The sequence below is a fragment of the Rhamphochromis longiceps genome, linkage group LG2, assembly GCF_057381845.1.
Source record: "Rhamphochromis longiceps isolate RC_006_pf linkage group LG2, R_longiceps_female_GT1.1, whole genome shotgun sequence".
NCBI classification, from domain to species: domain Eukaryota; kingdom Metazoa; phylum Chordata; class Actinopteri; order Cichliformes; family Cichlidae; genus Rhamphochromis; species Rhamphochromis longiceps.
Window position 1 is genome coordinate 26,204,510 of NC_140558.1, and position 27,236 is coordinate 26,231,745.

At 43.9% G+C, this 27,236-nt stretch overlaps 2 protein-coding genes across 5 annotated transcripts; both read left to right on the top strand.

Annotated features, from left to right (window-relative positions):
* Positions 1 to 2,351: 2,351 nt before the first annotated feature.
* LOC146677305 (sodium/hydrogen exchanger 2-like) lies at positions 2,352 to 9,307 on the top strand. Of its 3 annotated transcripts, none has more exons than XM_085420434.1 (13): positions 2,352 to 2,651; positions 2,941 to 3,163; positions 4,762 to 5,002; positions 5,078 to 5,328; positions 5,428 to 5,645; positions 5,731 to 5,927; positions 6,013 to 6,102; positions 6,416 to 6,486; positions 6,661 to 6,798; positions 6,901 to 6,997; positions 7,117 to 7,242; positions 7,677 to 7,740; positions 8,866 to 9,307. In XM_085420434.1, exons 1-13 carry the CDS (start codon positions 2,405 to 2,407, stop codon positions 9,048 to 9,050), a joined length of 2,148 nt encoding a protein of 715 aa, XP_085276560.1. In that variant the 5' UTR covers positions 2,352 to 2,404; the 3' UTR covers positions 9,051 to 9,307. The 3 variants fall into 3 exon arrangements, with proteins under 3 accessions (XP_085276560.1, XP_085276568.1, XP_085276576.1); XM_085420442.1 differs by having other exon boundaries at positions 7,120 to 7,242; XM_085420450.1 differs by lacking the exon at positions 7,677 to 7,740 and having other exon boundaries at positions 8,866 to 9,008.
* A 192-nt stretch (positions 9,308 to 9,499) lies between these two features.
* Positions 9,500 to 22,028, top strand: LOC146677306 (transmembrane protein 182-like). Of its 2 annotated transcripts, XM_085420463.1 has the most exons (5): positions 9,508 to 9,920; positions 16,408 to 16,531; positions 17,055 to 17,153; positions 19,361 to 19,498; positions 19,815 to 22,028. In XM_085420463.1, the coding sequence occupies exons 1-5, from the start codon at positions 9,747 to 9,749 to the stop codon at positions 20,033 to 20,035; spliced, it is 756 nt and encodes a 251-aa protein (XP_085276589.1). In that variant the 5' UTR covers positions 9,508 to 9,746; the 3' UTR covers positions 20,036 to 22,028. The 2 variants fall into 2 exon arrangements, with proteins under 2 accessions (XP_085276598.1, XP_085276589.1); XM_085420472.1 differs by lacking the exon at positions 19,361 to 19,498 and having other exon boundaries at positions 9,500 to 9,920.
* Positions 22,029 to 27,236: the final 5,208 nt, after the last annotated feature.

Here is a 27,236-nt window from a genome sequence, read left to right on the forward strand (position 1 = left end):
GCAGTTGAGCGTCCCTGAGACGGTTTCTGACAGTTTGTGCAGAAATTGTTTGGTTGTGCAAACCAATTGTTCCAGCAGCTGTCTGGGTGGCTGGTCTCAGACGATCTTGGAGGTGAACCTGCTGGATGTGGAGGTCCTGGGCTGGTGTGGTTACACGAGGTCTGCGGTTGTGAGGCCGGTTGGATGTGCTGCCATATTCTCTGAAATGCCTGTGGAGACGGCTTATGGTTGAGAAATGAACATTCAATGCACGGGCGACAGATCTGGTTGACATTCCTGCTGTCAGCATGCCAATTGCACGCTCCCTCATTGCTTGTGGCATCTGTGGCATTTTGCTGTGAGACAAAACTGCACATTCCAGGGTGGCCTTTTGTTGTGGGCAGTCTGAGGTACACCTGTGCACTACTCATGATGTCAGATCAGCATCCTGATGTGGCACACCTGTGAGGTGGGATGGATTATCTCAATATAGCAGATGTGCCCACTACCACACATTTGGACTGATTTGTGACCACTGTTTGGGAGGGATGGTTATATTGTGTATCTGGAATGAATTTTAGGTCTCTACGTCCATCCCATGGGGAATGGGAGCAAAAACAAAAGTGTTGCGTTTATATTTTTGTTCAGTGTACATTCATTTTTATACATTAATGGCAAGTTAGTTGATTATATATTACTTACATCCAACCACTCCAGGATCAAAGAATATTTCTGAGGGTGGCGTGAGTTGGAGTTGTACTGAAAGTCTAAGGTGAACAAGGGGAACAGGAATAACTGCACAGTCCACGGATGTGAGATTGGGCGGAGCAACGCCTGTCTGTCAGCAATCCATGCGATGGAGGGTGTGTTTACTGATATTACCTCCTCTGTCTGTATCAGTGGCTGAATCGTGTAAAATGATTAAACGCTGTGCAGCATGTAGATGATGGACTGTGTGTAAACTGCAGAGGGTCAAGATGTTTCATCTCTGGTCTGACGTGGACTGACATGTCTTCCCATCACCTTCCTCACACGCGATTTGAAGTCCGCCAGGTTGATAGTCAGTAAGTTTGGACTTTGTCAACTTCTCCAGTAGAGGAATCAAACAGGATGTTTTTTCCATTTCAATGGTATCTTCTCCTGCTTCAGACTCGGGTTGTAAATATGACTTAGAGTCACAAACGGACTTGCTGCTTCTTAGTTTCTCCAGCTGTTTTCTAACATGGCCAGAAGTTGCAGTCAGGCATTGTGTGTTAATCAGAGGTGGAGAGGTCTGATCCTCAGTGAGTTCACTTGTAGGGAAGAAGGGACGAAGGGCAAAATCACTGAGGTAGTGAGGGTGTGTAAAAAAACCAAAACAACTCTTAGCTTTTAAATGTTCTCTTGGACTGGAGAAGAACAACTAACAACTTTCCAGAAGCACAAACAGATTTTAAAGCAACAGAAAAAAAAAAAAATCACATGCCATCTGCCTAACATTTTGGAAAAGGGAACAAGTCACACAAGCAACATATTTTTAACTTTTTGTTTGTTTTCTGTGTAAATGACCCGTACAACTAAACTCACTAAACCAATTATTTTTGTGCACTTATACAGTGGAAGGCTTATTCTGACACAGATCCTTGTGTTTGCAGTGGAACTGACGGACTGCACGCATATTGGCATAAAATATGTAAAGACGATAAACCGAATTTAATAAGAAGCCAGTGGGAGGAAGAGATACTGTCTTGGCTGATAATTAAAGCCTTTTTCTCACCACTAGGCAACATATTTGTAACTGTAATTCAAACTATTTCAATAATCACAACATGCCGCATCAACAATAAGTTGCTTGTTTGAAATGAAAGATTGCAAATCAAATAAGCCACAGCAGAACACAAATTCCACCAAATGAAGCACTGCTACCACAGCATGAGAACAAACACTGAAAATGAGTCCATTATCGGAGAAGCCCTTTCTCTGCTAGGTAAACAAAATATATTAACAATTATTGCAATCTATCTAAGCTTTGTGCACAAAAAACCATCAGTGCTAATACCCTGGCTGAATCTTGTGCATGTGTACTTGCATTACTTATGCCGTGGGGACACAAATGTGTGTACACAGGCACATATTGTGGACTTAAAGCAATTCCCTGTAATGGAAATAATCATATTTTGGGTTTTGTTTTGGCTTCCAGTTAGGGTTCATTTTCAGGAAATGGATGTAATGTTCTTTGAGTTGCTGATGAGACCGTCTGTGTGTGTGACACACCCCTTGAGCTCTGTGCTGCTGGTATCATTGCTAGCTCAGGGATTCCTGTGCACATTAGTGGCTGCATGAGTCCCAGTCAGGTTGTTTTGTGTGTCTCGCCCCCACCCCCCATCTCCATAGTCCCACTCCTATTCTCTGCCTCTCTCTGCTGTTGTCCCAGCATGGCTGCAGGATGACTGCTCTGTGGACTCTCTCTCTGCTGCTCTCTGCCAGTCTGCTGGGCTGTCTGGCTGTGACCTCTCCCGATGGGAGCCCTCTGCCCCACAATCTGCCTCCCTCGCTGGGCACCAACAGTAGCGATGGCAGCCTGTCTGTGGATCTACCCATGGCTCTGAGGGTGTTCAGCATGGACTATCACCACGTACAGGCTCCCTTTGAGATCGTGCTGTGGATCATGCTGGCCTCACTGGCCAAGCTGGGTAAGCCTCAGTTGTGCTCACACTCATCCACGAGAAGCCAGATTCTTTCATATATAATATAATGTATATAATATCTATTATTTTTCTACATTTCTAGTTATTTCCAGGATTTTTTAAAACTCACACCAAACCTCAAGTTAACAATCTGTTCTATCAATGAAAGAGTTTATCTGAGTACAATGGTAGTAGTCCTCCCTCGGTATAGCTACAGAGCGATTTAGTCAGAACTCCACAAAGTTCGGATCCTGCTGATTTCCTTTTACTCCCTCTCCGTTTCTCATTCCCTCAGGTTTTCACTGGTCAGGTCGAGTCCCTGCAGTTGTCCCCGAAAGCTGCGTCCTCATCATGGTGGGCCTCCTGGTTGGAGGTGTGATCTATGGGGTGCGCCACTCTGCTCCACCGACTCTCAGCGCCGATGCTTTCTTCCTCTTTCTGCTGCCACCCATCGTGTTAGATGCGGGATACTTCCTGCCAGGCAGGCTGTTCTTTGAAAACCTTGGTACAATCCTCTGGTTGGTAGCTTTAAAATGTTTGATTTTTGTGTGTGTGCGTGTGTGTGGAGGCATTCGTATGCAGATTGCGTTGAACAGAATGAAAGTACGCCATTTCCACATAAAATATGAGTAGAAAGAGTTTGATTTAAAAGTCAGAATTAGACTCTTTATTTTGGTTTTACCCTTTAAAGCCTTCTTCTACCTCTACGTCTGAATCATCAGTGTAAATTACACAATATAAAATAAAAATTCAAAAGAATAAATTGCAAAAAAAAAAGAAGTCATGATGCACCAAATATGATACAAATTGAAATTCACAAACAGAAATCTATATTTTATTTATTTATTGTTTAAATTTCTTCAAATGATTTAATGAATGCTCTACTTTCAAAAACAATTGAATTTTGTGGCAATTATTTCATGGTTCAGGCTCAGGGTTGAAATTTGAAACATCCAAGTGATAATTATTTGATCTCCTGCTTAATTCATCATTTTGATCGTGTACCAAGAATTGGACAGTCTCTAATTTTTATGACGGTTTTATTTTAATGGAGAGAACCAAGATATAAACATCCCTGCATGTCACTGAGTGAAATGAGTATTTGGTTTCCTACAGCCCAGCCAGATTTCTGCCTCCCACAGAGTCACAGGATTGTTTGACTGGAATGGGTTAAAGCCGCGGTCCCCAACCCCCGGGGCATGGACCGGTATCGGTCCATGAGCCGTTTGGTACCGGGCTGCAAGAGTTGAAGCTTGGGTGTGAAATTTATGGTTTTCAGGGTTTTTATTGGTTTTTATTGTTATTTTTGTTAAATCGTTTTTATTGTTAACTTGGTTTCCCTGGTTCTTTTCCCGTGGTTATGGATAGATCTTCTTTTTTTTTGGGTACCGGTACTGGTTTTATTTGGTTGTATTTATCTGCAACAAAAATAGAGACTCTTCAATTCTTTGTAAGTGAGTGAACTTACAAATTCAGCAGGAGACCTAATAATCATTTTACCCCTCTGTGTCATGTATGGCTGTGTGGCAGACAGATGAAACAAAGGGAGTGAACTAAAGGAGGCAGTTTCATGTGCTGTAACACGGTGCTTGAAATAAAATACAAAAACAATAACAAATAGAAACTAATAAAAGATAAACTAGAAACTAACGAGAGGATGGGCAACAATTGTAAACACAGCTGGAACCTATACAGACTAATAGGACAGGGGAAGTAAAACTGAACATACTGTACAAGGATGAGAGACTGTCAAAATAAAACAGGAAGTACAATAAAAACAGAGAAGAAGACTAACACACACTGGAGACATGACCGACAGGGGAACACAAAACACAGAGACAAGACATGAAGACAACGTGAAGACAAGGCTGAATGAACACAGAAGAAGACGAGACACTGAGGGAGGAAGAACTCTAAGATTACTAAGAACTGACCATGAACTTAGGAATCACATTGAATATTCAAAATAAACATGACGCACTGCATATGTTACCACATTTGTCATATTTTGAGCTTATTTTTGTGGACCTGAGTGGCTAAACTCAGATATTCATCGAGCATTTGTTAAAGGTACCTGGAGCAGGTGTCTTAAAGCTGGTTTCTTGTGCATGTGCAGGTATGCAGTGCTGGGGACCTTGTGGAACGTCCTGGGCATCGGCCTGTCTCTGTACGGTGTTTGCCTGCTGGCTCAGAGCTCACTAGGAGATGTCTCTCTGCTCCACTGCCTGCTGTTTGGCTCCCTGATCGCTGCTGTAGACCCAGTGGCGGTGCTTTCTGTTTTCCAAGAGATGCAAGTTAACGAACAGCTGCATATCCTGGTGTTCGGAGAGTCACTGCTCAATGACGCTGTCACTGTGGTGAGGAGAGAAGCGGTGCGTGTTTCAGGTACCTAAATGAAACACTTGATACTCATAGACGTTTCTTCCTCTCAGGTGCTCTACAAGCTTTTTGAGTCCTTCCTCCGTCTGCCATCAGTGTCAGGGCTGGATGTTTTGCTGGGGGGCTGCAGGGTGGTGGTGGTCGGAATCGGGGGCTTGTGTGTAGGTCTCTTCTTCGGCCTGCTGGCAGCCCTCACCTCACGTTTTACCTCCAGGGCCCAAGTCATCGCCCCGCTCTTTGTCTTCCTCTATTCCTATTTGTCTTACCTTACCTCAGAGATGCTTCACCTCTCTGGGATCATGGCGTGAGTGCTGCTCAGAATCATCTGAATCCCAAAGACCACAAATTGTACACATTAGTATAAACATTAGTTAACTTTGCTTCCCCTTTCCCTGCCCTGCAGCATAGTGACCTGTGCTGCTACAATGAAACAGTACGTGGAAGCAAATGTGTCGGAGCGCAGCAACACCAGCATCCAGTACTTTCTGAAGATGTGGAGTAGCGTGAGCGAGACCTTAATCTTCACCTTTCTGGGAGTGTCCACCATACAGGACATCCACATGTGGAGCTGGCCGTTTGTGTGCTCTACACTGCTGCTCTGTCTCATCTGGAGGGCCACGGGTATAAGTCTTCCCCGCACTTTAAAACAAGTTATATCACAAGATCAGCAAAGTGGATATCTAAACTCTTTCTCACTTCTTAAAAGGCGTGCTTTTGCTGACCGCGTTTGTGAACAAGCTCCGGAGGAACGCCGTGACCTTCCGAGACCAGTTCATCATCGCCTACGGTGGCCTGAGAGGGGCAATCTGTTTTTCCCTGGTCTTCCTGATTGATGACTTCCCAAAGAAACGACTCTTCATCACCACTACCATCGTGGTCATTCTCTTTACTGTCTTTGTACAGGTGGGGCAAACATGTTCGTGAATTGTAAGGAAAAAAGTTTGTCATAGTTTGAAGGTGGATTTTATTTTCTGAGTCTGGTTTGCAGGGGATGACCATCAAGCCTCTGGTGGAGCTACTGTATGTGAAGAGGAAGAAGAGAGCTCTGCCTACTCTCAGCGAGGAGATCCACAGCAGGGTGAGAGATCACAGGAATCACAGCTAAGTGTGGATTTGTGATAGGGCTGTAGATAACTCTGGACACTACTGATTTTTAGATATCAGTAAATTAGCAAAGACTGTCAAGGATTATGATCTCAGAAGAGCAAGGCTTACTAACCAAAAGGAAACAAGGTGAGTTCGGTTTTTTCCTATGCAAAGCATACAATGTTTGAAGGATGCACTGAAGTGGATGGTGCACAGAGAGCAGCCTGTTTCATGAATTTCTTTCAATACTTCCAAAGGATATCATTTTTTGGAAGTTATCTGCAAATAATCCTGTTTGTTGTTAGCTCATAGATCACCTGGTGGCAGGTATAGAGGATGTGGTTGGCTACTGGGGGCAGCACTACTGGAAAGACAAGTTAGTTTTCCGTGTTTAACTGTTACTTTGCCTTCTGCTTGTGTTTTATCATAAAGCGTTTGTTGTGCATATAAAAAGATAAAATATGAAATGACCAGCAGGTGGCAGCAAACACTATGCACATTTTCTACAAGTCACAGTATTGCCATCTGTGTGCTTGTGTGTGTGTGTGAGGTTTGAGCAGTTCAACAAGAAGTACCTTCGCCGTTTCCTCATCCGTAACGACCGCCAGGCTAGCTCCAGCATCCTCAGAGTTTACCAGGAGCTGGAGAGACGGGAGCAGAGGGGAGTCGAGGAGGAGGCCCCGCCGATGTAAGAAAATGGTTTTTGGACTGTGTCAGTGTTTGTCCTTAAAGTTCCCAGAATAACGGAAGAAAGGTTCATGACCATAATCAGGGTTTTCTAAAAACCTAGAGTGGATCCTCGCTCCCAAGGGCGACCTCTGCTACCGGAGGAGATGGAAAGCATCAGGCGCATCCTCTCAAGAAACCTCCAAAACTTCAACAACAAGGTAAAGTTTCTATGCCACTGTTAGCTATTTCCTAGTTCCAGCTACTATAACTTAGAAATTGCACAATGTGTATAATTCAGCTCCACACTTCTGGGCTCATGCATGTGTCCTCACTCCAGCAGACACCAGCCTACAGCAGACACACCCTGCACCAGGACACATCGGTGGACAGAACAAGGAAGCCCCTTTACAGACACCAAAGTCTGGGAGAAAGATACTCATACAACACAATCACACACTTTCAGGTGCATGCAAACTACCTGCATTTCCTCATGTTCGAGTTTTATTGAACAGAATTAAAAAGACTGAATGGTTAGGAGAGTAAGTTCACAGGGTTGCAGGGGTGTCGAACTCCAGGCCTCAAGGGCCGGTGTCCTGCAGGTTTTAGATCTCACCCTGGATCAACACACCTGAATTAAATGATTAGCTCCTTACCAGGTTTCTGGAAAACTTCAAGACTTATTGAGGAGGTACTTTAGCCATTTGAATGAGCTGTGTTGGATCAAGGACACATCGCCCTCGAGGCCTGGAGTTCGACACCTGTGGCTTGGTGGATTCATGTTGAAATACTGCATCCAAGTTTAGGAATCTGTTTAAACTCTACGTGAATGATGGAGTGTCGGTATCAGAGTAGAGAACATCCTCCATGGTGCTGTACTGTGTATTTCTACTTTTGCAGGGGGAGGATGGTGGGCTAAGTGAGCCACAGAGAGTGAGAACTGGACTTAGCAGATCTCACACAGGTAAAGACGCAGCCAGGTGCACAGCCATGTGAAACAGAAAGTCTTGACAGGACTCTATGCAGTCCTATAAAAAAAACAGCCAAGTCCTCTGCATGATTCAGCAGCTTGTAGGACCAACTTACGTAACAATAACTTGAATCATTAATTCTCTGTATGACCTTATCAGTCTCTCACATCATTGTCAATACATTTTTCCTGCTCTTCTTTACATCATTGCTTCAGTTCATTGCGGTTTTGCAGGTTCTCTGAATGTCCCACCACAGTTTTTAATGAAGCTGATGTCTGGACTTTGGCTCAGCCATGGTAACACCTCGATGTTTGGGATCATTACCATGCCAAATAACCTACTCTCAGCCAAACTTTAGCTCTCAGATAGCATTATATTTGACTCTAGATGACTTTGGTGCACTGAGTTAAACTCAATAACTGCAAGATGGTGAGACAGCTCAAATTCGGTCTTGTTGGTCTGTCCAAATGACATTGTTTCAGAAGTTGTTTGTTCAGATGCAGCTTTTCAAAACTAAACCATGCTGCCATGGTCGTTTTTTTCTCCTGGCACTTTAAAACAAGCCATAACTTATCTCGCCAACCATTCTGTCATGAAGTTTAACATTTAACATGCTAACTGAGGCCTGTGGAGTCGGACATGCAGCTCTTTGGTTTTTTGCAGTTTCTCCAGGCTGCTACTTTCCAGGCTACATGACCAAAATTATGAATTAAGGCTGCTACTTTCCCCTCATATGGAACCAATAAGGGTGCACTTTGTTTTTTTTATGTGATCGCATAGAGTCCGACAACCACTTTCTTTTTCAAATGTCTGTTTATCAAACTTATGTTGAACAAATGGAAAGCTTTACTTTTAAAGGCTTTTTGCTTTTCTTGCTAGTTAGTACGTAAGATTAAAACTCAGTCATCCTGTCTACTTCTGCAAAATTGTGTTTTAATTCATGCAGTTTTTTAACTGTGTGTTTGCTGTCTCTCAAACTTTCTGCTCTAACTTAAAGAAAAGAAAGGGGAAAAAAAAACAAACAGCTTATTAGTATTTCTCTCCCTCCTGATCTTTGACCAGAAGCTTTTTTGACTTTGTGACTCTTGAGCTCACTTCACCCTCTTCCCTCTTGGCAGTGTGCTCCATAAGCCCACGATCCACTCTCCTGGACTCCTCAGACTCAGCTGGCCCGGCTCAGACTAGATCAATGGATCCAAAAGCTGCTAGAGAAGACCTAGTCTCTCCAAAACATCAAGAAACCGTGGAGAGAGCCGCCAGGAAACACCTCAGCTTTGTTTTGGAGAATGAGAAGCAGCAATGAATGCAGACTGTGAGACACGGGGAGGGAGGGAGAAAAACATATGAAAGCAAAGAACTCAGCGTGTTCCATCATTTGAAGTGATAAGTACCTCGTATTCCTTTAAGCACAGAGTTGTGAGGTGCAAAGCAGAACTAGTAGAAGTCTTCAGCAATTTCATGGATGCATCCCAAGTAAATTCCTCATAAAATGAATTTAATGGTTTTATTTATTTATTTGCCGGCTACAATAAAGCTTTTCTCAGCTCTATGTTTCACCTCTTGAACAACTCTTGCATCTCCAGCCTAATTCATTTTCAAAGCACCATTCCCAGAGTAACACCAACATTACAAATACCTCGCAGTCATAAATGCTGATACCTGCTGCCCACACCGTCCTCACGCCAATCTTTCCTCTCCTTGTTTCCTTTACAAATGCACAGCAAAATACATACACTGGTAATCTGACGAGGACAGGCTTACTGCGTCCTAAAATAACTCCTGTCCCCCCACCTCCCTCTGTTTGACCTGCTCGGTTACTGTAGCATTTTTTTCCTCACAGCTCCCAGCATGCCAGGGAGTGGCTGAGAGAGGCTGGTCATGTTCTTTAGGATTGGGACTGGGCAGACAGCCTTCAGAGTGGACACAAGTAAGGAGTCACTGACCTGAAGACTAAAAGCTAAGAGGAATCATACTTTAAAGCGGGGTAAAGGCCGGAGTTATGAGGGTGGGAGCTGCAGCCCTGTCTGGGGGGATTTTTGGGGTAATAGGGACTCTGTGTTTCTTCCTGGCATTTGGTACTGACTACTGGCTGGTCGCAAGCGACAACTGCGGACCATATAGATGGCAAACACAAACGACACCGATGGGGGACAAAGATGCCAACAGGACTGAGGTAGGACAGATAGAAGTGCGATTCCTAACATACTGTAAGCAATCACTGATCACTTCCATCAAAACACATCAATTCAATAACAGCAACCGAAAATATTATTTTTAACTGGTCACACGTGAAAACCACAAAAAGAATAAACGGGGAAACCCGATCAGGTGCTGTGGACTCGCTGCTGTGCCACTATAAGATATTTAAAGATGTCCTGAAGCAATTTACAACCTTGTTTCCAAAGAAGCTGGGAGGCTGTGCAAAACACATTTATAATCACAGAACATATGAGTTTTAATTAAAACTAGAACAAGGAAAACAGCAAATGTTGAAGCAGAGGGATTTTGTTTTTAAAAGAAAAAAATATAAGTTTAGATTTTGATGCTACCGGCATGTTTCATAAAAGCTGGGTCAGATGCTTTGCTGCAATATCGAATTCTTGAAACGTGGCAGTAGCGTTATTCTTTCTTGTAAGGATTCCAGCTGCCCAGCAGTTTGAACCTATCTTGCTCCAAATGTTTTGACTGGGCAACAGCTCCACCCATACTGGAATACATGCAGAACGTTGTTTGCTGATATCTTGTTGAAATAAGCAAGACCTTCCCTGAAACAAGACACTGCAATGCAGCATATTTTGCTCCAGAACCTGAATCCACTGGTCAGCATTACCGGTTACCTGAGTAATGCTCACTAATGGCTCAGGGGGTTGGGAAGCGCATCTGTAACTGAAAGGTTGCCGGTTCGATCTCCGGGCTCTCTGTCCTGCTCGTTATGTCCTTGGGCAAGACACTTTACCGTACTGGTGTTGGCCAGAGGGGCCGATGGCGCGATATGGCAGCCTCGCTTCTGTCAGTCTGTCCCAGGGCAGCTGTGGCTACAACTGTAGCTGCCTCCACCAGTGTGTGAATGAATAGTGGAATTGTAAAGCGCTTTGGGTGCCTTGAAAAGTGCTATATAAATTAGAGATGGACCGATCCGATATTACGTATCGGTATCGGTCCGATACTGACCTAAATTACTGGATCGGATATCGGAGAAAAATAAAAAATGTAATCCGATCCATTAAATATCACGAAAGCACCTCACAAAACTTGCAACACGCCGTAACTCACCTCAGAATGTATGCATCACGTGATAGAGCAGCTGTGGCATGCAGGACCTGTCGGTGGTCTGGATAGCATGTGGAGCTTCGCTAGCAACCTGGCATTTCATCTCCGACAAAGTTATCCCCGAGAGAAGTAAAGCAAGTGTGTAAGTCCATCTCTGAATGTTTGTAAAGCATTCCCACGTTAAGCTTAACAAGCGACTGCCTCTCGCTCTCCGGCTGCTACTTCAATCGTGAAACTGCTTAAATCAGCTGATCGGCTTTTCTGTCACGAGTCTGTCTCTCGTTTGTTTTTGGTCCACTTTGCGCCAGAAAGAGCAAACCAGCGGCTGAACAACAGCAGCACGTTTAAGCTTGATAAGCTGTTGTTAGAATTTATTTAATATTAATTTCTACACCAGGATCTTTTTCTACGTAGCTGACGGCTGGTAACTGTGCAGGGGCGGATCTAGCAAAGTTTAGCCAGGGGGGCCGATAGGGCATTAACTGGGAAAAGGGGGCACAAAGACATACTTTTCTTTCTTATTCTCATTTAAAATGTCTAGCTTTTAATAAATAATTATCTGACACCCAAAGTTTTAATTTGATGTAAAATGAATAGAAGTCAATTACTGTATATAGTGACTATTAAGTCTAATATATATACCCTAGTAAGCTATAGTACTCTTTACTTTGGGAAGGTACCATCTGTGCAGTCTGCAATTTTGTTGAAGAAAGATGTTGAATCTATTTAATATTTCTTGAAAAATAATTGATTTCTGTGCATTTTTTTTCACACTGCATCAAATTAAGGTTGATTACGTCGATTAAGCATCATGAGGTGGAGCGTGAGGGGTGGTTCCCTATTTTTTATTTATTTAATTTTGTTGTTGCTGGGAGTTGGAACCCTATTAGTTAGGTTGCTTAATATTTACGCTAAGTACTCTTTAAAATACCAGAATAGGGAGGATGGTGTAGGTCTAAGTTTATTAGATTGATCAGTATTGCTGAACTATGAAATATTTTTTTTGTATACAGGTATAACAGAATAGCTTTAGTGTAGTTGTTGTTTTAAACTTGAGTATGAACTTGCAGACTTGCAAAATGCAGCAAGATATTTTAAAAAACAGTTTTGTTGATTAAAAAACACTATATCGGATTCATATCGGTATCGGCAGATATCCAAATTTATGATATCGGTATCGGTATCGGACATAAAAAAGTGGTATCGTGCCATCTCTAATATAAATACAATCCATTATTAATCTACTTCCATACCAACACAGGTACTGACTTTTAACCGTGTCAGGGCAGAGGACTCTTAACCTCTTTGGCCTGCAAGAGAAAGCAGTCAGGCTACAGTTCTCCACTTTGCCTCTTAGATAAGTTCAACTGGAGTGTTTTTAAAAAATATGTTTTTGTCTCTTTAATGGCATAGCAAAGGTCTTGCATTTGTGAATCCAGTAAAAGTTGCTGACTGACAATCATTATCAGAAGTCTTCCTGATTTGGAAACCACTGCATTTTTTTTTTTTTTTTTGACCGATTACACTCTGACCAAACGTGTGGGAGGCCAGGGATGTCTAAACTCATTTTACATAGTGGTTAGTACAGCCCAGTTTGATCTTAAATAGACTGGACCAGTAAAACTCCCCTTTCTGTCAGTGTAAAGACTTTGATCCAAACATTAAATCCATGAGAAGAACAAGAAGTGCAGTTTAAACAGCACGCCTCAGTCTTTCCACATGATAAATTCGCAAAAGTACAGAAAAAGTTCAGCTTGCTCATTCCCTGCACTGTCCTCACTGGTACTTTACGAGTTGTTGGAGGTCTTCATCAGAAAAGCTGTAAAACGTATGAAAATACAGTTAAAGGTTCAAAATCAGTGGGCCTGATTGGAGCTGTTGCCGGGTTGATTCTGGCCCCCGGACCTTATGTTTGGCCTTCCTGTTGTAGGTGACTGCACTTCTGTAAAGTGTGCAGGAGAGGAGTTAGAAGAGACATGTGGACTTGTAGTTTGTATTTAGTGGCCTTTATGATCTTTTTTTTTTTTTTTTTTTTTGGCCTGTCCCGTTTGGCTCTTTTGCCATCAGAATTGTTGTCTAAAGGCAAAGAAAGATGCCCAACGGATTTACTTTACCAAACTGACCATCCCAGCCTTGCCGTAATGGTCCATTTGATTCACCTTTTATTGTTTATTTTATTTTCACTTACTGAATACGGGACAGACTTGACTGGGGGAAAGAAGGGGAGAAAGAAAGAGGGAAAGAGAAACAGCTGAGAAGAGGGACGGGGGAGAAGGGCAAAAGACAAAAACCAACAGAATGGGCAGAGAAAAAAAATGCATATATCAATCACCTGGATCACCTGCTGAGAAAGAAAAAAGAAAGCAAGCAGAAGAGAACAAGAGTAATAGAATAAACAGCATCACAATGATATATGGGAATATGACAGTAAATACTAAATGTTAAACATTATTGTGCAGCACATAAGATCAACAGAACACAGTGTGCTTTGAGGTAGGAGCCAAAAAGGGTGTAGTTTGTGGGTGTGATCACCCGTGTGTACACCTGTGAGCATGGACGCGCTTGTTTTTTGTTTTTTTAAAAGGTTCCTTCATGTAATAATCTGCTAGAGGGTGTGGGGGGGCCACAGCCCCGTCCTCCAGGGCGTGAAGCAGGTGTGGAGGAGATCAAAACTCCAGACATCCAGAGGCCCCCAGAACACAAGAGACCAAGGAAGACCAACAGAGGGGCAGCTGCGCCACTGTCCCGGAAAGAGCTGAGGAGAGTCCCAGATGAGGGCTCACTCAGCAGCCGCGGAGCAGAAGCCAGGGGGAGTTGCAGTGACGCGCCCGTGAGCTCCGCCGGCAGCCAGCTGCGCCTGAGTGACCGAGCCCCAGGCCGAGAGGCCGGGGGCACCCCACCTCCGAAGTGGCCCGAGCGAGCCCCAGGCTCCAGGCCCCGATAAGCGGCCGCCAAGGAGTGAGCCGGTGTGTACCTGGACGCCCATCCCCGGACACAAAGAACCACCAACGCACCGATGTCTGAGGGGGTCCGCCACTGGCAGGGGAAGTGGTGGTAGGGGGAGATAGGCCTCCAAACCTTGGAGGGCCTGAGATTTCCCCAGAGAGGTGGCGTCTGATACCCAACCTGACATATAGACACAGACATACAGGCACACACAGATACAAACATCCATTCCCACCCTCATGCTCTCATATGCACTTACTCCACACTCAACCAACGTGGAGACAGACATAAAGAGACGTTGTACACACGATCACACTCCCCAAGCGTACTCTACAAACCGGGTCTAGGTGCCCCCGCCCCTGGAGGGGGGAACTGCACCCAGACCCAGGTGGTGTTTCCCTTTTCCCTGCGGTGGGGGGAGGCAGACCGCCCCGACTCCGCAGCAGCAGGAAGGCTCCACACTCCAGACCGCAGTCGGACGGCCAACTCCTCCTCCTAGCCCCCCTGCTCCAGCAGGTCGCAGAGAACGGGGGTGAGAGAAGACTCCAAACCTCCCTCCACCCGCTCATTGTAATGTTGATGCATGTGTGTTCTAAGGTGCATTTAAAACCCAGGAGGGCATGGAGCTACCTGCCAGAGAGCAGCAGGTAAGCGCATAGTCCCTCCTGCTAGCCCTCAATGTCTACGTGTATTTAAAATTGAGAGGTGGGCAACGATGCCAGGGGTGGGGTGTACACCCTGATGGTACTTTGGACTCCGTGTATCGTGCCCACCCCCAAGATCCTATATGTATGTGTAATGAGAGTGTGAGTAATGTGAATGTCTAAGTTGTGGGATAAAATTGAGGCAGAGGCATCCAGAAGGGGACAGAGGGGGGGTAGCCTCCTCTGCACCCTGGTGACATACCCCTACTCCAAGGCCCTGCATGTGTGGGTGGTTGTGGTGGAGCGGGAAGAGGGAGGCAGCTGGAGATGGGGAGGGAAGGAAGGGAGGGGCAAGTGACCCCTCCCTGGGGCCAGCTCCCCCGCTGACCCCAGTAGGCACCCCCATACTCCGCGACCCGCCAGGGAAAGGGGGCCCAGGCCCATCCAGACCGGGCCCAGTGCAGCAGCGCCGCCCGGCCCCACAGAGCCCGGGACAGTCCACCCAACCCCACCACAGAGAAAACTGCACCCACCCCACCATCCACTCATCTTCCAGACTACATAAGACAATAAACACCCAGGCTGAGATCTTCCTCCACCTCTCCTGTATCTCCCCCTCCTGCAGAGGGAGCTCCTGAGGAGAGGAAAGCTCCTGCAAGATGTGACAATCTCCCCCACCAGTTGAAGAGCCCCCCAGGTGGCTCGACGCACCGGCGGCACCCTGCTCCAGGGCTGGGCCCCCATGCACCCACCCGCCCACAACCCCGGCAACACACCAACCAGGACCCAAGCCCCCGAGGCCCAGTCCGGGTCCCAGCCCAGAGACGGAGCGTTTATGATCTTACCACAATACCTCCAAATGCACCTTTCATCAAACCCTCCCTGCTCATTACACACCTACATTCTGACTTCACATCCAGAGTTTGTGACACAGCATCCCATCATACACACTACAGTAGCATCTTTGTGAAGACGAGCATGGCTCTGGTTAAAATATGAACATGCTGATATTAAGCAAATAAGCAGCCGAGGTATTATTTCATGAATAGGAGACAAAAACAGGGATTATATAGAGTATGTCAGAGTAATCCACCCAGATGTTGAGATCTTTCAGTCTGGACCACAGCTGTGGACCACCCAGTCATCACACACTGACATCCTTGATAACCTTTTGCTGCTATCAGCATGCTGCTGAAAATTTGAGTGTATTTCATAAATTTTATATTTTTGGTCCATCACTTCGACTGCCAGCTGTAAAATAAAAGCGGTTCGGGGTAAGGTTTGACAAAACTGTGGCACCTTGATATGACTGTTTTTACACGGCGAGTAGGACTCTCACTGACGAGCCGGCTGAGCTTCATGTATAAAATCAGTGGAGTGGCCCTTTAATTTTCCAGTTTATTCTCCCATGAAGCACTTGTGTGAAAGTTCAAAGAGTGCAACGTAAGGGATATATTTATAAAAGCTAATCCCCCAGTGAATTCCTCCGTAACATCACAGAAACAAAGTCTTTCATTTTCAATAAAACAGGATGATTAAAGTTGTTGTGTTATTCGGCGCCATCAATCATATTTCTGACAAGCGAGCAGAGAATATAAGTTCCCCCTCGAAAACCTCACAGACCAGCAGGCCATAATCAGAACCACGTTTGATGCCGTGGCTCCAGTGAAGTAGGGAATCACACAGAGCCGCGAGCGCAGACGTGTTGACAGCGCTGACAGAAAATGGGATTCATCCATCTTTAGGTATTCGAGCATCTATCTGTGTGATGTCAGTCTGTCTTCCATTTCTTTTTCTTAGACGCTGTTGGTGGAAGAAGCGAGTACCTCCCCTCCTTCCCTCACGCTGCACCACGAGGGCTTTTTCTGGCGCTGTGCGTTTCAGGTGGAGCCCACGACGCACGCAGTGCTGGCCACTCTCTTCAGTACGTAGGCGAAACTTTCCTCTAGTTAAGCTGAGCAAAGGTTTTCTTGGGAGTTGTCCAATGTGGTTGCGTGTCCCTTGCTCAACACTGCGGTCTCCTTGACATGCTACAAGTGCAGAAAAGAAAAATGCCCATATATGACAGTAAATGTAAAGGATTGCTAAAATATGTTGTTTATGGGGTGTTTTGGGGCTTTTTGTTTTCCCCCGACTGCATTTTGCATTTGTGTCTTTTTTATTTTCTGCTGCACTTAATGTTTCATCACTGAATTGAAAAAGAAATCCAGAACAACCATTGAGCATATTGTTATTCAAGTGGCCCGATAGCTGAGTGTGCTTCTGCCACTCATTCAGACACTGCTTTTAGAAAATCTAGTCAATGATGGGAAATAAAAGGCAACAATAAAGTCAGTACTGAATTATGTGTAAGCCTTAATATGTCTGCTGTTTATTGTGGTTATAGACCTTTGCCCATTATTTTGAGTGATTATTTTTGTAAACCTTTCTCATTTTTTTAACTATAGCAAACCAGCCAGAGTCTAAGGTTTGCATCCATGGTTACCTCTTCCCGCTACCGGTTGCAGTTGGACAAGTCCCTCATCCAAATTATGACCCCACAGCAGGTAATTCACAGTCTCAAATATATGCTGCATGGACACACGTCTTTCTGTTTCCTGTTGTTCAGTAGTGAGGTCAAATCTATGCAAGACATTTTATGAACAACAAAATATGTACAAATAATCGTGGATAGATTATTTGACGCCAGCTGGGTGAGAGGCAGAGGTTTGGAGAAGACTGATATGAGGATGCCGGATACACCAAGTGCCTATCTGGGAAACGGAGAGAAAGACGGGGAGGGTGGGACCTAAAATTGAGAACAGACAGGTGTTTGGAGCAGGTACAGGTTTTTAGAAGAGGAGTGCTTAAGGTGTAGTCTCACTCCTAAACTTCAGGTAAAATTATCTTTGATACAAATCTTTGATACATGATTGAGAAATATTTTTTACTCTTGAATAAAAATATGGGTATTTCCCAAATGCTGTTTAACAGAGCGATAACTTGTTTTTAGCACAGCTTGTCCGAACATCCTTGTTTTATTTTGGATGCTTACATTATTTTTGCTTTGCACATAGAAACAAAATTATTTCACAAAAACTACCAGGTTCCAAATAATTACCTCCTCGATGCTAACAGTCAGTCGTTTACTCTTTTTGCTGGATAACAGCCTGCAGTCGTTTGTTGTAGTTTTCAACATGTCTCACATGCTCTCCAGATTTGATGGTCTTCCAGCAGGGACCCTGGTTTTCAGTTCATCCCACAGTGATTTTCAAGTCAGGGCTTTGCATTTTTTTGAACTGGCCAGTCAGTAACATTTACTTTGGTGTTCTGGAGGTAGTTGTTCCCCAGGAGCGACATATTTTGGGTTGTTGTTGTGTTTAAAGATAAAGAGACGACCCAGACTCAGGTTTGTTTTTGAATGCTTTTAAAATCTTCACATAAACTTCATGATTCCTTCCACCTTGATGAGATTCCCAGTTCCAGACCCACTGAAGCATCCACCCATCATGATCCTCCCACCACCGTGTTTCACTGTGGGGACGCTGTCCTTTGAGATGTAGAACTCTCACTACTTTCTCCAAACATCAGCAAAGTGTCTGTGGACAAAGAGCTCTAGTTTTATCTCCTCTTCTCGCTCTTCTAGTGTGCATTATCTGTCTCTAGGGTGTCCTTAGCACACCGCAGTCTGGCTTGAAGGCGTGTCTTCTGCAGAAGTGAAGTTTTTCCTGGTCTCCAATCTCGCATCATTCCTGTGCAGGGCTCTAGTGATTGTCTCATTTGAGACTACAATTCCCAACTTGGCTAAATCATTCATGGGTGTCTTCGCAGTTATTCTGGGCTCTCTAGAAACATCTCTCACTAGTTTTCTTTCCAGAATCTTTGAAATCTTTCACTTCCTACCACTGCCAGGCGTGTTCTGTACTCTGTGGGTTTCTTGGAATTTATTGAGGATACTCCTCACTCCTGTTCTTGACACTTGTATAACAAATTCCTTCGATCCGTTAAAAGAAGCAACGCTTAATAATTTTGGCCTCATCTGTAGGTCCCCACATATATATCAGTAGTAAATCCCATCTTTGCTACAGCAGTAAAGATTTAGCAGAGAAATACTTAATCTGGTATTTATTATTCAGTCAAAAAGTGCTCATATTACAGCCTAAACGTATCAGGACCATATCGAAGTTATTAAAGGACCAGCCTGAAGGAACAGTCTATTTTGGGAAATACTTTTTTGTGCTTTCTTGCTAAGCGTTTTATGGGAAGATGGGAAACACTCTTCTATTTGTGTGTTAAATAGGACAGCATTTAACCACATCTACAGATGGCTGGTTGTTTCCAATCTTCTTGCAAAAGATCAGAACCAGCGTTGCCTTCCTGTGACTGAAACCAAACAAAATGAACATGTAATGACTGATGTGGAAGAGCAGTTTTCTTGCTTTCTTTTTCTCAGAGCCAGAGTAACTGGATGCTGACTTTAGCTTCTTACATGTAAATGATCCGTTCTTATATGACATCCTTTTAACCTTGGCAGCTCTACAAAGCACTTTGCAATGTGTTTCCTATTCTTCCATTCACACACATACACAAAATTCCTGGGTAGGAATGCAAGACTCGCCAGCCGACAGGAGCAACCTGGGCTTCAGCATCTTGTTTGCGGACCGGTCAGCAAATAAATCCAAGGGGCTGGGATTAAACTGAAAACCTGAGCAAAAACACCCTTTCTTTGCAGAACACTTATGGGATTCCACTGCTGTGCTTGTGTTTCTTGCAGTGTTTCGGGGCTTCTGGACCGTGCTGATAATCCTCGGACTCGTCTTAGCTCTGGCTGGAGGCTTCCTCTTGGTCTGTGGTGTTCCTTTCATCAGCTACAAACTCTACAAGTTGGGCGGGGCCTTCCTCTTAGCTGCTGGTAAAATATAGACTGCTGCCTGTGCATCTATGTGTGTGTAAGTCCTAACTGTAGCGTGAAATAAGAGACGAATGCACAGACGCACATTCATTCTGCAGCCTTTGCTGCTGTCAGCTGTTCATACCTGTCACATGATAAACACACACCCGGCACGCGGAGCAGCAGATGTCACTCTGCAGTGTTGTCACTATAACGACAGCAGTAAACACTGCCGCCGTGGTAACAGTAGAGATGAAGAGGAGCTGCGTTCCTCTGCAGCCACTCACAGCACTGACGGCCTCTGTGTCTGTCTCTCTAATACTGTCTCTCTCCGCAGCCTGCCTGTTCCTGTTCACGCTTCTGCTCTACGTCCTGTGGATGGAGGTGGTGGATGTGAAGAGCTACATCCTTCAGGAGAGAGGGGAAACATGTCCGAACGCTGAGGTTTCAGTCCTCTACGGCCTGTCATTCATGGTGGCGGCTGCCGGAGTGCCCCTGGAGCTCATCTCTGGTTTGGTCTTCTTGCTGGTAGGCCGTGCAATTCATGCCAGCAAGTGACCTGCCCGCCTGGATCACAGGGTGGAGAGGAGGGGAGCGGGTGGTGGTGGAGAGGCCTGACTTTTTTATGTCCTGCACTTGACTGGATTAGCGTGTTTTTGGGATGTAAATACAGGAAAGACTGCCGCTGCTTTGGGTCTCCTGGAAGTTTTCTGTCTGTCTCCCACTTTGCTTAATTTCTCCTCAAATGTCACTATTTACTTAAACATGTTATCGCTGCCATGTTTTACTATCGCCACAAATGATAAGCAGACGGTGAGAAGTGCACGGGTGAACCAGCTGTGTCCTGATTCTGGCGCGTGATCAAAGTGTGTTTAGCTGCAGCAGAGTGAGGTGGGAGGCAGGAATGGCTGGGTGGACTGGAGGCTTGGGGAGAGGGTGGGGGTGGAGCGGGAAAGAGGAAGATATTGGGGGGGAGAGACAGAAAGAGAGAGGGAGAATTGATGCATGGAGGGGGGCACAAGGGTGCTTTGAGAAATGAACAGCTGTTTGTGGGTTTGGTTGGTGTACAGCAGGCCAGCCACCTGCCTCCTTCACCCCAATCACATTTTACTCCTCATTCAATCCCCCCATGCTTTATTGTTTCTTTCTGGTTTTTTGTTCTTTTTTCCACCTTTTACAGAAACTTTAGATTTAGATTTCAAACCCAGAGTGCAGCTAAATCCAAAAATAATTCCCAAAATGAGCCGTGCCCTATAGGAATCTTTTCTTGTGTTATTCAAAAGGAGAAACGCTGACGTGTGATTGTATCACAAGTGCTACAATATTAGCTCGTCTTTCCTTTTCACTGCTCTGAATGGAAACAAGCGGCCGGACTCTCGATCACATATCAGCTTTCATCTGAGGAGCAAGAACGGCAGTGATAGTGGTGGGGTGTATGTCTGCTTCAAAGGACTCGACACACGTGTGTTCATGCACACGCAAACACACACACATACACGCTGTGATCAAACTGTCCACTGATTTCTGAAATACATGTGCACATAATATCTAAATATCGTTACTAGAGCTGCTTTATGCAAGACCGACTGTAACATCTTTGCAATGAAATTCTGTGTGTGGAATTATTTCTGCGCAGAAAATACAACAACATATATCAATAAAACTGACTCGACTTTGTGACATAACAAATGAACACTGGGTCCTTTGAGCAGGAAGTCTGAACAGCTGAGCACAGCTGGTTTCTGACAGGATTTCAACCACAGGGGGAAAAAAAGCACCACTTCTGATCTGAGGAAGCGTGATGACAGTCTGACAGATGAAAAACAAACAGAAGAAGTCAAAGCCTGTGGCATGCAGTCAGTGATTTGCTAGTGGCGCTACATGCGAGGCCGATGATGTGGTTGTCGCTACCATTGCTGGCCACTCAGACAGACTTGGACCAGCGGATGTCTCCAGTGACAGTTGAGCTTTAATGGCATGTTTTACATTAGCTTTGTTTTCTGTTAAGTGTACTATCACTGAAAATAATTTAATAGCAAGTAATAAGTGTCCTGTTTTCATTCCATTTAAGGAGCACTTAGCATTCCCTCTGAAAAGAAGGTCTTTGATTAGGCGATGGCTGTCAGGCTCGAGGACGTGAGGGTCCTGAAAGAGATGAGGCAACACTGGAAGTCTTTCAGGCAAAGGGACCGAATGGCACTGGGGAGGAAGTTAGGAACAGAGAGTGGGTAGTGCGGCTTGTCCTAGCATAATCCCTTTAAGTATTTGGGCCCTGTCCTTAGAACTCTTTGAACAGGTCAAAATATTCTTCTGGTTCACTGAAATTTGAGAAGAAAAAAAGAAGAAGAAGAGGAAATAAACATTGCAGCCATTGTATTGTCTTTTGACTGCCCATTAGAAGACCCTTGCAGTTTACTCAGGCCTGAAAATGTTTTTAAAAAGTCTTTCGAATCTGCAAACCTCCCATTTTAGCTGCTCGTCGGGTACTAAAAACGTTTTTATGAACCGCTTTTATGTGACAATTACGTGAATAATAAAAATAAGAAGAAATTCCTGACTGAACTTCTTTACTTTGTTGTGTGTAACCTAAAGGCCATGACTCAGGCCTGTGGTCTATATTGAGAACCAAACTCTTTCAGACTCTCGGGGCTTATGATGAACCACTGAGGGGCTTGAACAGTACGACAGCAGTTTGTGTAACTAAAAGAGAAGTACATCTCCTGATTCTTTAAACACATACTCACTGTAATAGTAACTTTGATTTGCATTTTCTGTTAACAACACGAGGAGCCATGAGCATAAATATCCTCTCCTGCCAAGACCTCTGCTGAGACCCCACCTGCTGTCTTCCCCTCTCCATACCTGTTTTATAAAAGAGCTAATCATCATTCCTTGTGGTAGCTCTAACTCTTTCTGTTCAAGCTCGGTGAGTTAAATTAAGAGAAAGGGTACCTACTTAAAAAACTGACTAATAAGGTTTAAATATACATGATTATGAGAGTTGTCTGGTCCTCATCTTGAAACTGAACCCATCACAAATAATGCTAGCGCATACGCTGTTAGCCCTGAAGCTAGGCTAGCCTCAATTATTTCAGTTTACGTCCTGTAAGTCATGAGCAGAAGAAAACTAAAACTTCTAATGATTGTGTAGGAAGACTTTAATACTGTATCAACTCGCTGACTTATTCTGCTCATAATATCTGTTGAATATGTCAAAGTATAAGTGCAGCTTAGCATAAGTTGACTGTGTTACAAAGTAGGCACTGCAGTTCGTAGACATTTTTTCTGTAAAAATAAGCACATAATGACATATTCTCATAAATATTAAACAACTGACCTTCGATTAAGCTGATTCTTTGACTACTTAATTAATATGTGTAATTAATGGATGTTTATTAATACATCCTTCATAAATATCAGTGTTAGCTAGCTAATGCTAGCAATCTTCCAATGTCATTTTAAAAAAATGACATTGAAATACAAAGATCGATGTATATCAGTAGGGTTACTGCTTATCCAATTTGAATTCAGGATATCAGCCATGTTATTGCTATTGCCATGCTAATCAGCTTTCTTTTAAAGTTAATGCTTTGGTTAAATGTACTTTGGTACAGTTTTTTCTTTTTCACAAAAACATAATATATGTAATATGATTCAGAGTGCTACCTACTGACCTTTAGGGATAGAAACAAAGTATTGATCCTATTGTTGTAGCTTTAATCAAATGGCAGGAAATTTCACTGAAACTTGGCTTGCTGCTGCTGGGACCACAAAAGCTGTATGAATTCAGAATCGGGGTTACTAAAACCCCATGACTCTTGACTGTTAGAGTCATTTTACTCTTTGTCTATTTAGGATTTAAAAAAGCTGATGTCAGTGTCTTAAAACGTCTCTCTTGTAAAACTAAATTTGATTCGTGCAGATCAAATGACCATACACAGATGTTTGCATTTTTATCTGTCTTGCATTCTCATCAGGGAGTCCTATTATTGGTTCCAAATTCCTGCTGCAGCATGACAACAAACCCAAATATAAGATCAGAGTCATAAACAGCTATCTGCAGCATGAGGAAGAGTAAGAGCTCCTGCAACAGATGGCACGGCCCTCGCAGAGCCTGATCTCAGTGTGCGATTAAAAGACATGAAAAACAATCAGCTAAAGACTTTTACATGAAGCTGACTGAAAAACTGAACTCTGTATGGAAAAAAGTACTTTGTACATCTTTATTTATTTTTATTGAACAAACCAATGCTTTGCAGCCCAGATGAATAGTTGGCCTATCTTCACTTGACAGACGTGCATGATGAGCCAGCAGAGGGCTCTCCAGCTCTCCTCTATGAAAGACGAGCTTCCCATGCGTGGATGGACACAAGGAAGACATATAAGGGAAAGTAAAAGGAAAGAAGAGAAAAAGGAAAGGAAGCAATTACTGAGTGGAGTATCGAGCTAGAACCCTGGCTTGTTCAGTGACTGTGGCTCATCCTAATCAGAGTTAATTAACTCTTATGTCTCCTCCCCTGTCAACCACTACAATGGAAACACAGTATCACTTCATTTAAAACAGAAATAATCTTGCACTTCAAGTGTCGGCAATTATGGTGTTATTATATAGTTATAGTTAATGTATATCACAAGAATAAAGACATGACATGGTAATAAGATCTTAAACGCTCTGAAAATGAACCCTGAAACATCAGAGGAGCATATCGATCAGCAGAAATGATTCCATGTATGTCTATGCGTTGATGTACTTCCCAGTTTGTGCTGAGGGCCACGTGCATACGATGTGTCAGGTGGCGAACAGCAGGAAGTGATCTCGCACCGTAGGGAGAGTTAACCCCACGTGGACCCCCTCGGCCCTCTGTCCTCCAGAGCACCTGGACTGAATACTGGTGGGCTTTAATCCAGTCAAAGAGCGGGATACACTCTGGCAAGAGCTTTTTCCTTCTTTTCTCTAACCCCCTAACTCTACTAGTGAGCCGATTACCTGCTCTGTGTGTGTGTGAGCCCCAGTCCGATAGGCCCTGAGCGTGGCTCTTTGTGTGTGTGTGTGTCTGTGCTCACACGCAGGGCCAGACGGACACAGCTTCTTCCAGATAAAGGCTTTTTCTCCTGTCAAAAATGACTGCCCTGATAAGAGCTGATATGAGAGAAAAGCAAAGCCTTATGGCATCACTCTTGGCTTTTTTTTTTCTTTTTTTTTGTTTCTTTTGTAAACCCCAAATCCCCAGGAACAGACCCACTAACCCCTCACCCAGCACACACACACACACACACACACACACACACACACACACACACACACACACACACACACACACACACACAGAGCTAATCTGTATTGGGGGTTTTAGTCGAGGTAGAGAGGGAGCAGGTGGAGGGATAAAGAAGAGTTGCTGCATGTTTCTTTTTCTGTTTTTGTATTTTTTTAAAAAGTAGTGTCGCCATATTAAAGACATCCCTCCCCTCAAACACCCAATCCTTAAACACACACACATACACACACACACACACAATACAGGCACACTTACTTTTCACACAGACAGATTATGTCTCAGACAGTCAGAGCTCCTGCCTTCAATTAACCTCACAAAGACAGGATCATTTACACACACATGATGATGATAGCAGGAGGGAGACAGTGAAGCCTGTGTGTGTGTGAGTGTGTGTGTGTGTAATGTATACAACAGACTGTACTTCACAGCAAGGCCTGATACAAGAATTGACTCTTAGTGAAGGACTTAATGTCGTGGTTTCAGTCTTCAGAGAGGTTCTTCTGTGTCGCCCGAGATGTTCTCTCAAACGTTTGCAACATATGCTGCAGGAAAGAGAAAAAAAGAGCAAATAGGTGAAATGCACTGCTGAGTGTGGTCAAAACTGGATGTAAGGCAAAGGAAAACAGATTGTCTACGTTTAGTGGAGAAGTTGAATAGAGCGACACGAGGTTTGTGTTTGTTTGTCTGGCACTCGTTGCTGGTTCAGAATAATCACAAAATACGTTACTGTCATTACATTACTGTCCTGTATATGTGAGCGCTGTGCTCATAGGTGCTTCTCATTCAATAACTGAAGTGGAAGATTGCAGATGCTTTGTGGAAAAAGCTTGTCAGATAATCTAGTACCAACCTTCTAGGTGGATAACTGTTATAACTTCCCACTTAGCTCAGGGATTGGCCACACATGTGGAAGTGAGAAAACAGCCATGATTGGGCTCCTTCTCTTTGTTCCCACCAAAAGACCAGACAGGTTGTCCAATCAGGCTTTAGCGAGATAAAGTGAAGTTTTAAAAATACCATCGAGCTGCCATGTCTCGACCTGCACGTGGTATTATCACTTAAGTCATTACCTGCATATGAAGTGGCGCTAGGCAACCGGGAAACCTGAAAAACTGATCTCTCTAACACGTGTTCAATATTCTAAAAAAGTTATATTTTGACCCAAACCATGACCGGGAAGTTTCCGCCCCTGAAGCCTCAGTCATGTCAAAGCAAAGTGTATTTTTACGGCACGTTTTAAACAACATCAGTTGACCAAAGTGTTGCACAAGTTACACATAATATGTGCTACACATAAAAGTCACTAAATCAGTAATATACACATATTAAAAAAAAAAAACACAAGTAAATAAGCTTTTGTTTTGCATAATAAAACATTGTAACATACCTATAATAGATCTATATTCTGTAATATATCTATATTATTGCTAAAGCACTTTCTGGATGGAAGCAAACTGCACTTCATTGCCTTGTATTTGTGACATATGCAATGACAATAAAGTTGAATTCTATTCTATTCTAAAGGTCAGGACACTCTGCAGTCACACAGCAACTTCCCTAGGACTGAAAAATCAGTTGGAGAGTGATTACATTGCTATCACTGTCACCCTCAATCTCTGGACAGCCACGTCTGATCACAAGGCAGCTGCACAGGTCGTCTGGTGGGAGGCGACCTATCTCCAATAAATACCTTCGAGCATGTAGAGAGTGACAGATTCATGATTTGTGATTTTATCCCAGACAGATTGCCAAATGACCACATTCAGTTGCAAGCTGATAGCAGACTGACTCTGTCTTATTTTATCACCATCTCGACGCACCAGTTACTTTGAAGACGGCAGCTGACTGCAGGCAGCTGCAGACCTCGTCCCCGTTTTCAAGCAACCATTTCAGGCAAAGAGATCACAAGTTGATTGCACATAGTCATGGTCATGTTCACCCACCTTTCCCCTGTGTCTGTAGCATAAAAAAACTTAAAAATAGTCCCAGACAAGAGATGCACTCTCATGGTTTATACTCAGGTGTGTTTGATTTCTCTTCCCTGAATAAGCTGGTCTTGGATGTTTCATATGAGAGATACAATCATTTTTTTGTGTGTATGTGTCTAAAATAAATCCCTGGTTGGAAAATAAAGAGAAGAGGCTTACGAGCCTCATGCTAATGCTGAAAATGTTGCCCTAAAAGTTCCTCAGAAGAGCACTGGACACTTGTCCATCATCTCCCTCTCTTCCCTCATTACCCACAGTGGTGCTATATGCACAAAGAGCCCCATGGGAAACACTCTCAACCACTGAGTATCTTACAGAGACAGCGAGCTCACGTGGAAACACACCAGTATGACTGACAAAATACATTTCTGTTACCTTCTTCATTCACCTGCTGCAGGTTGCGTGGGGGTGGGGGCATGCAAAGCTGTTCTGTCCTAGTCTGTATGTTTTTTTTGGCACCACTGTAGCTATCTGGTAGGGCGCACACATACACCA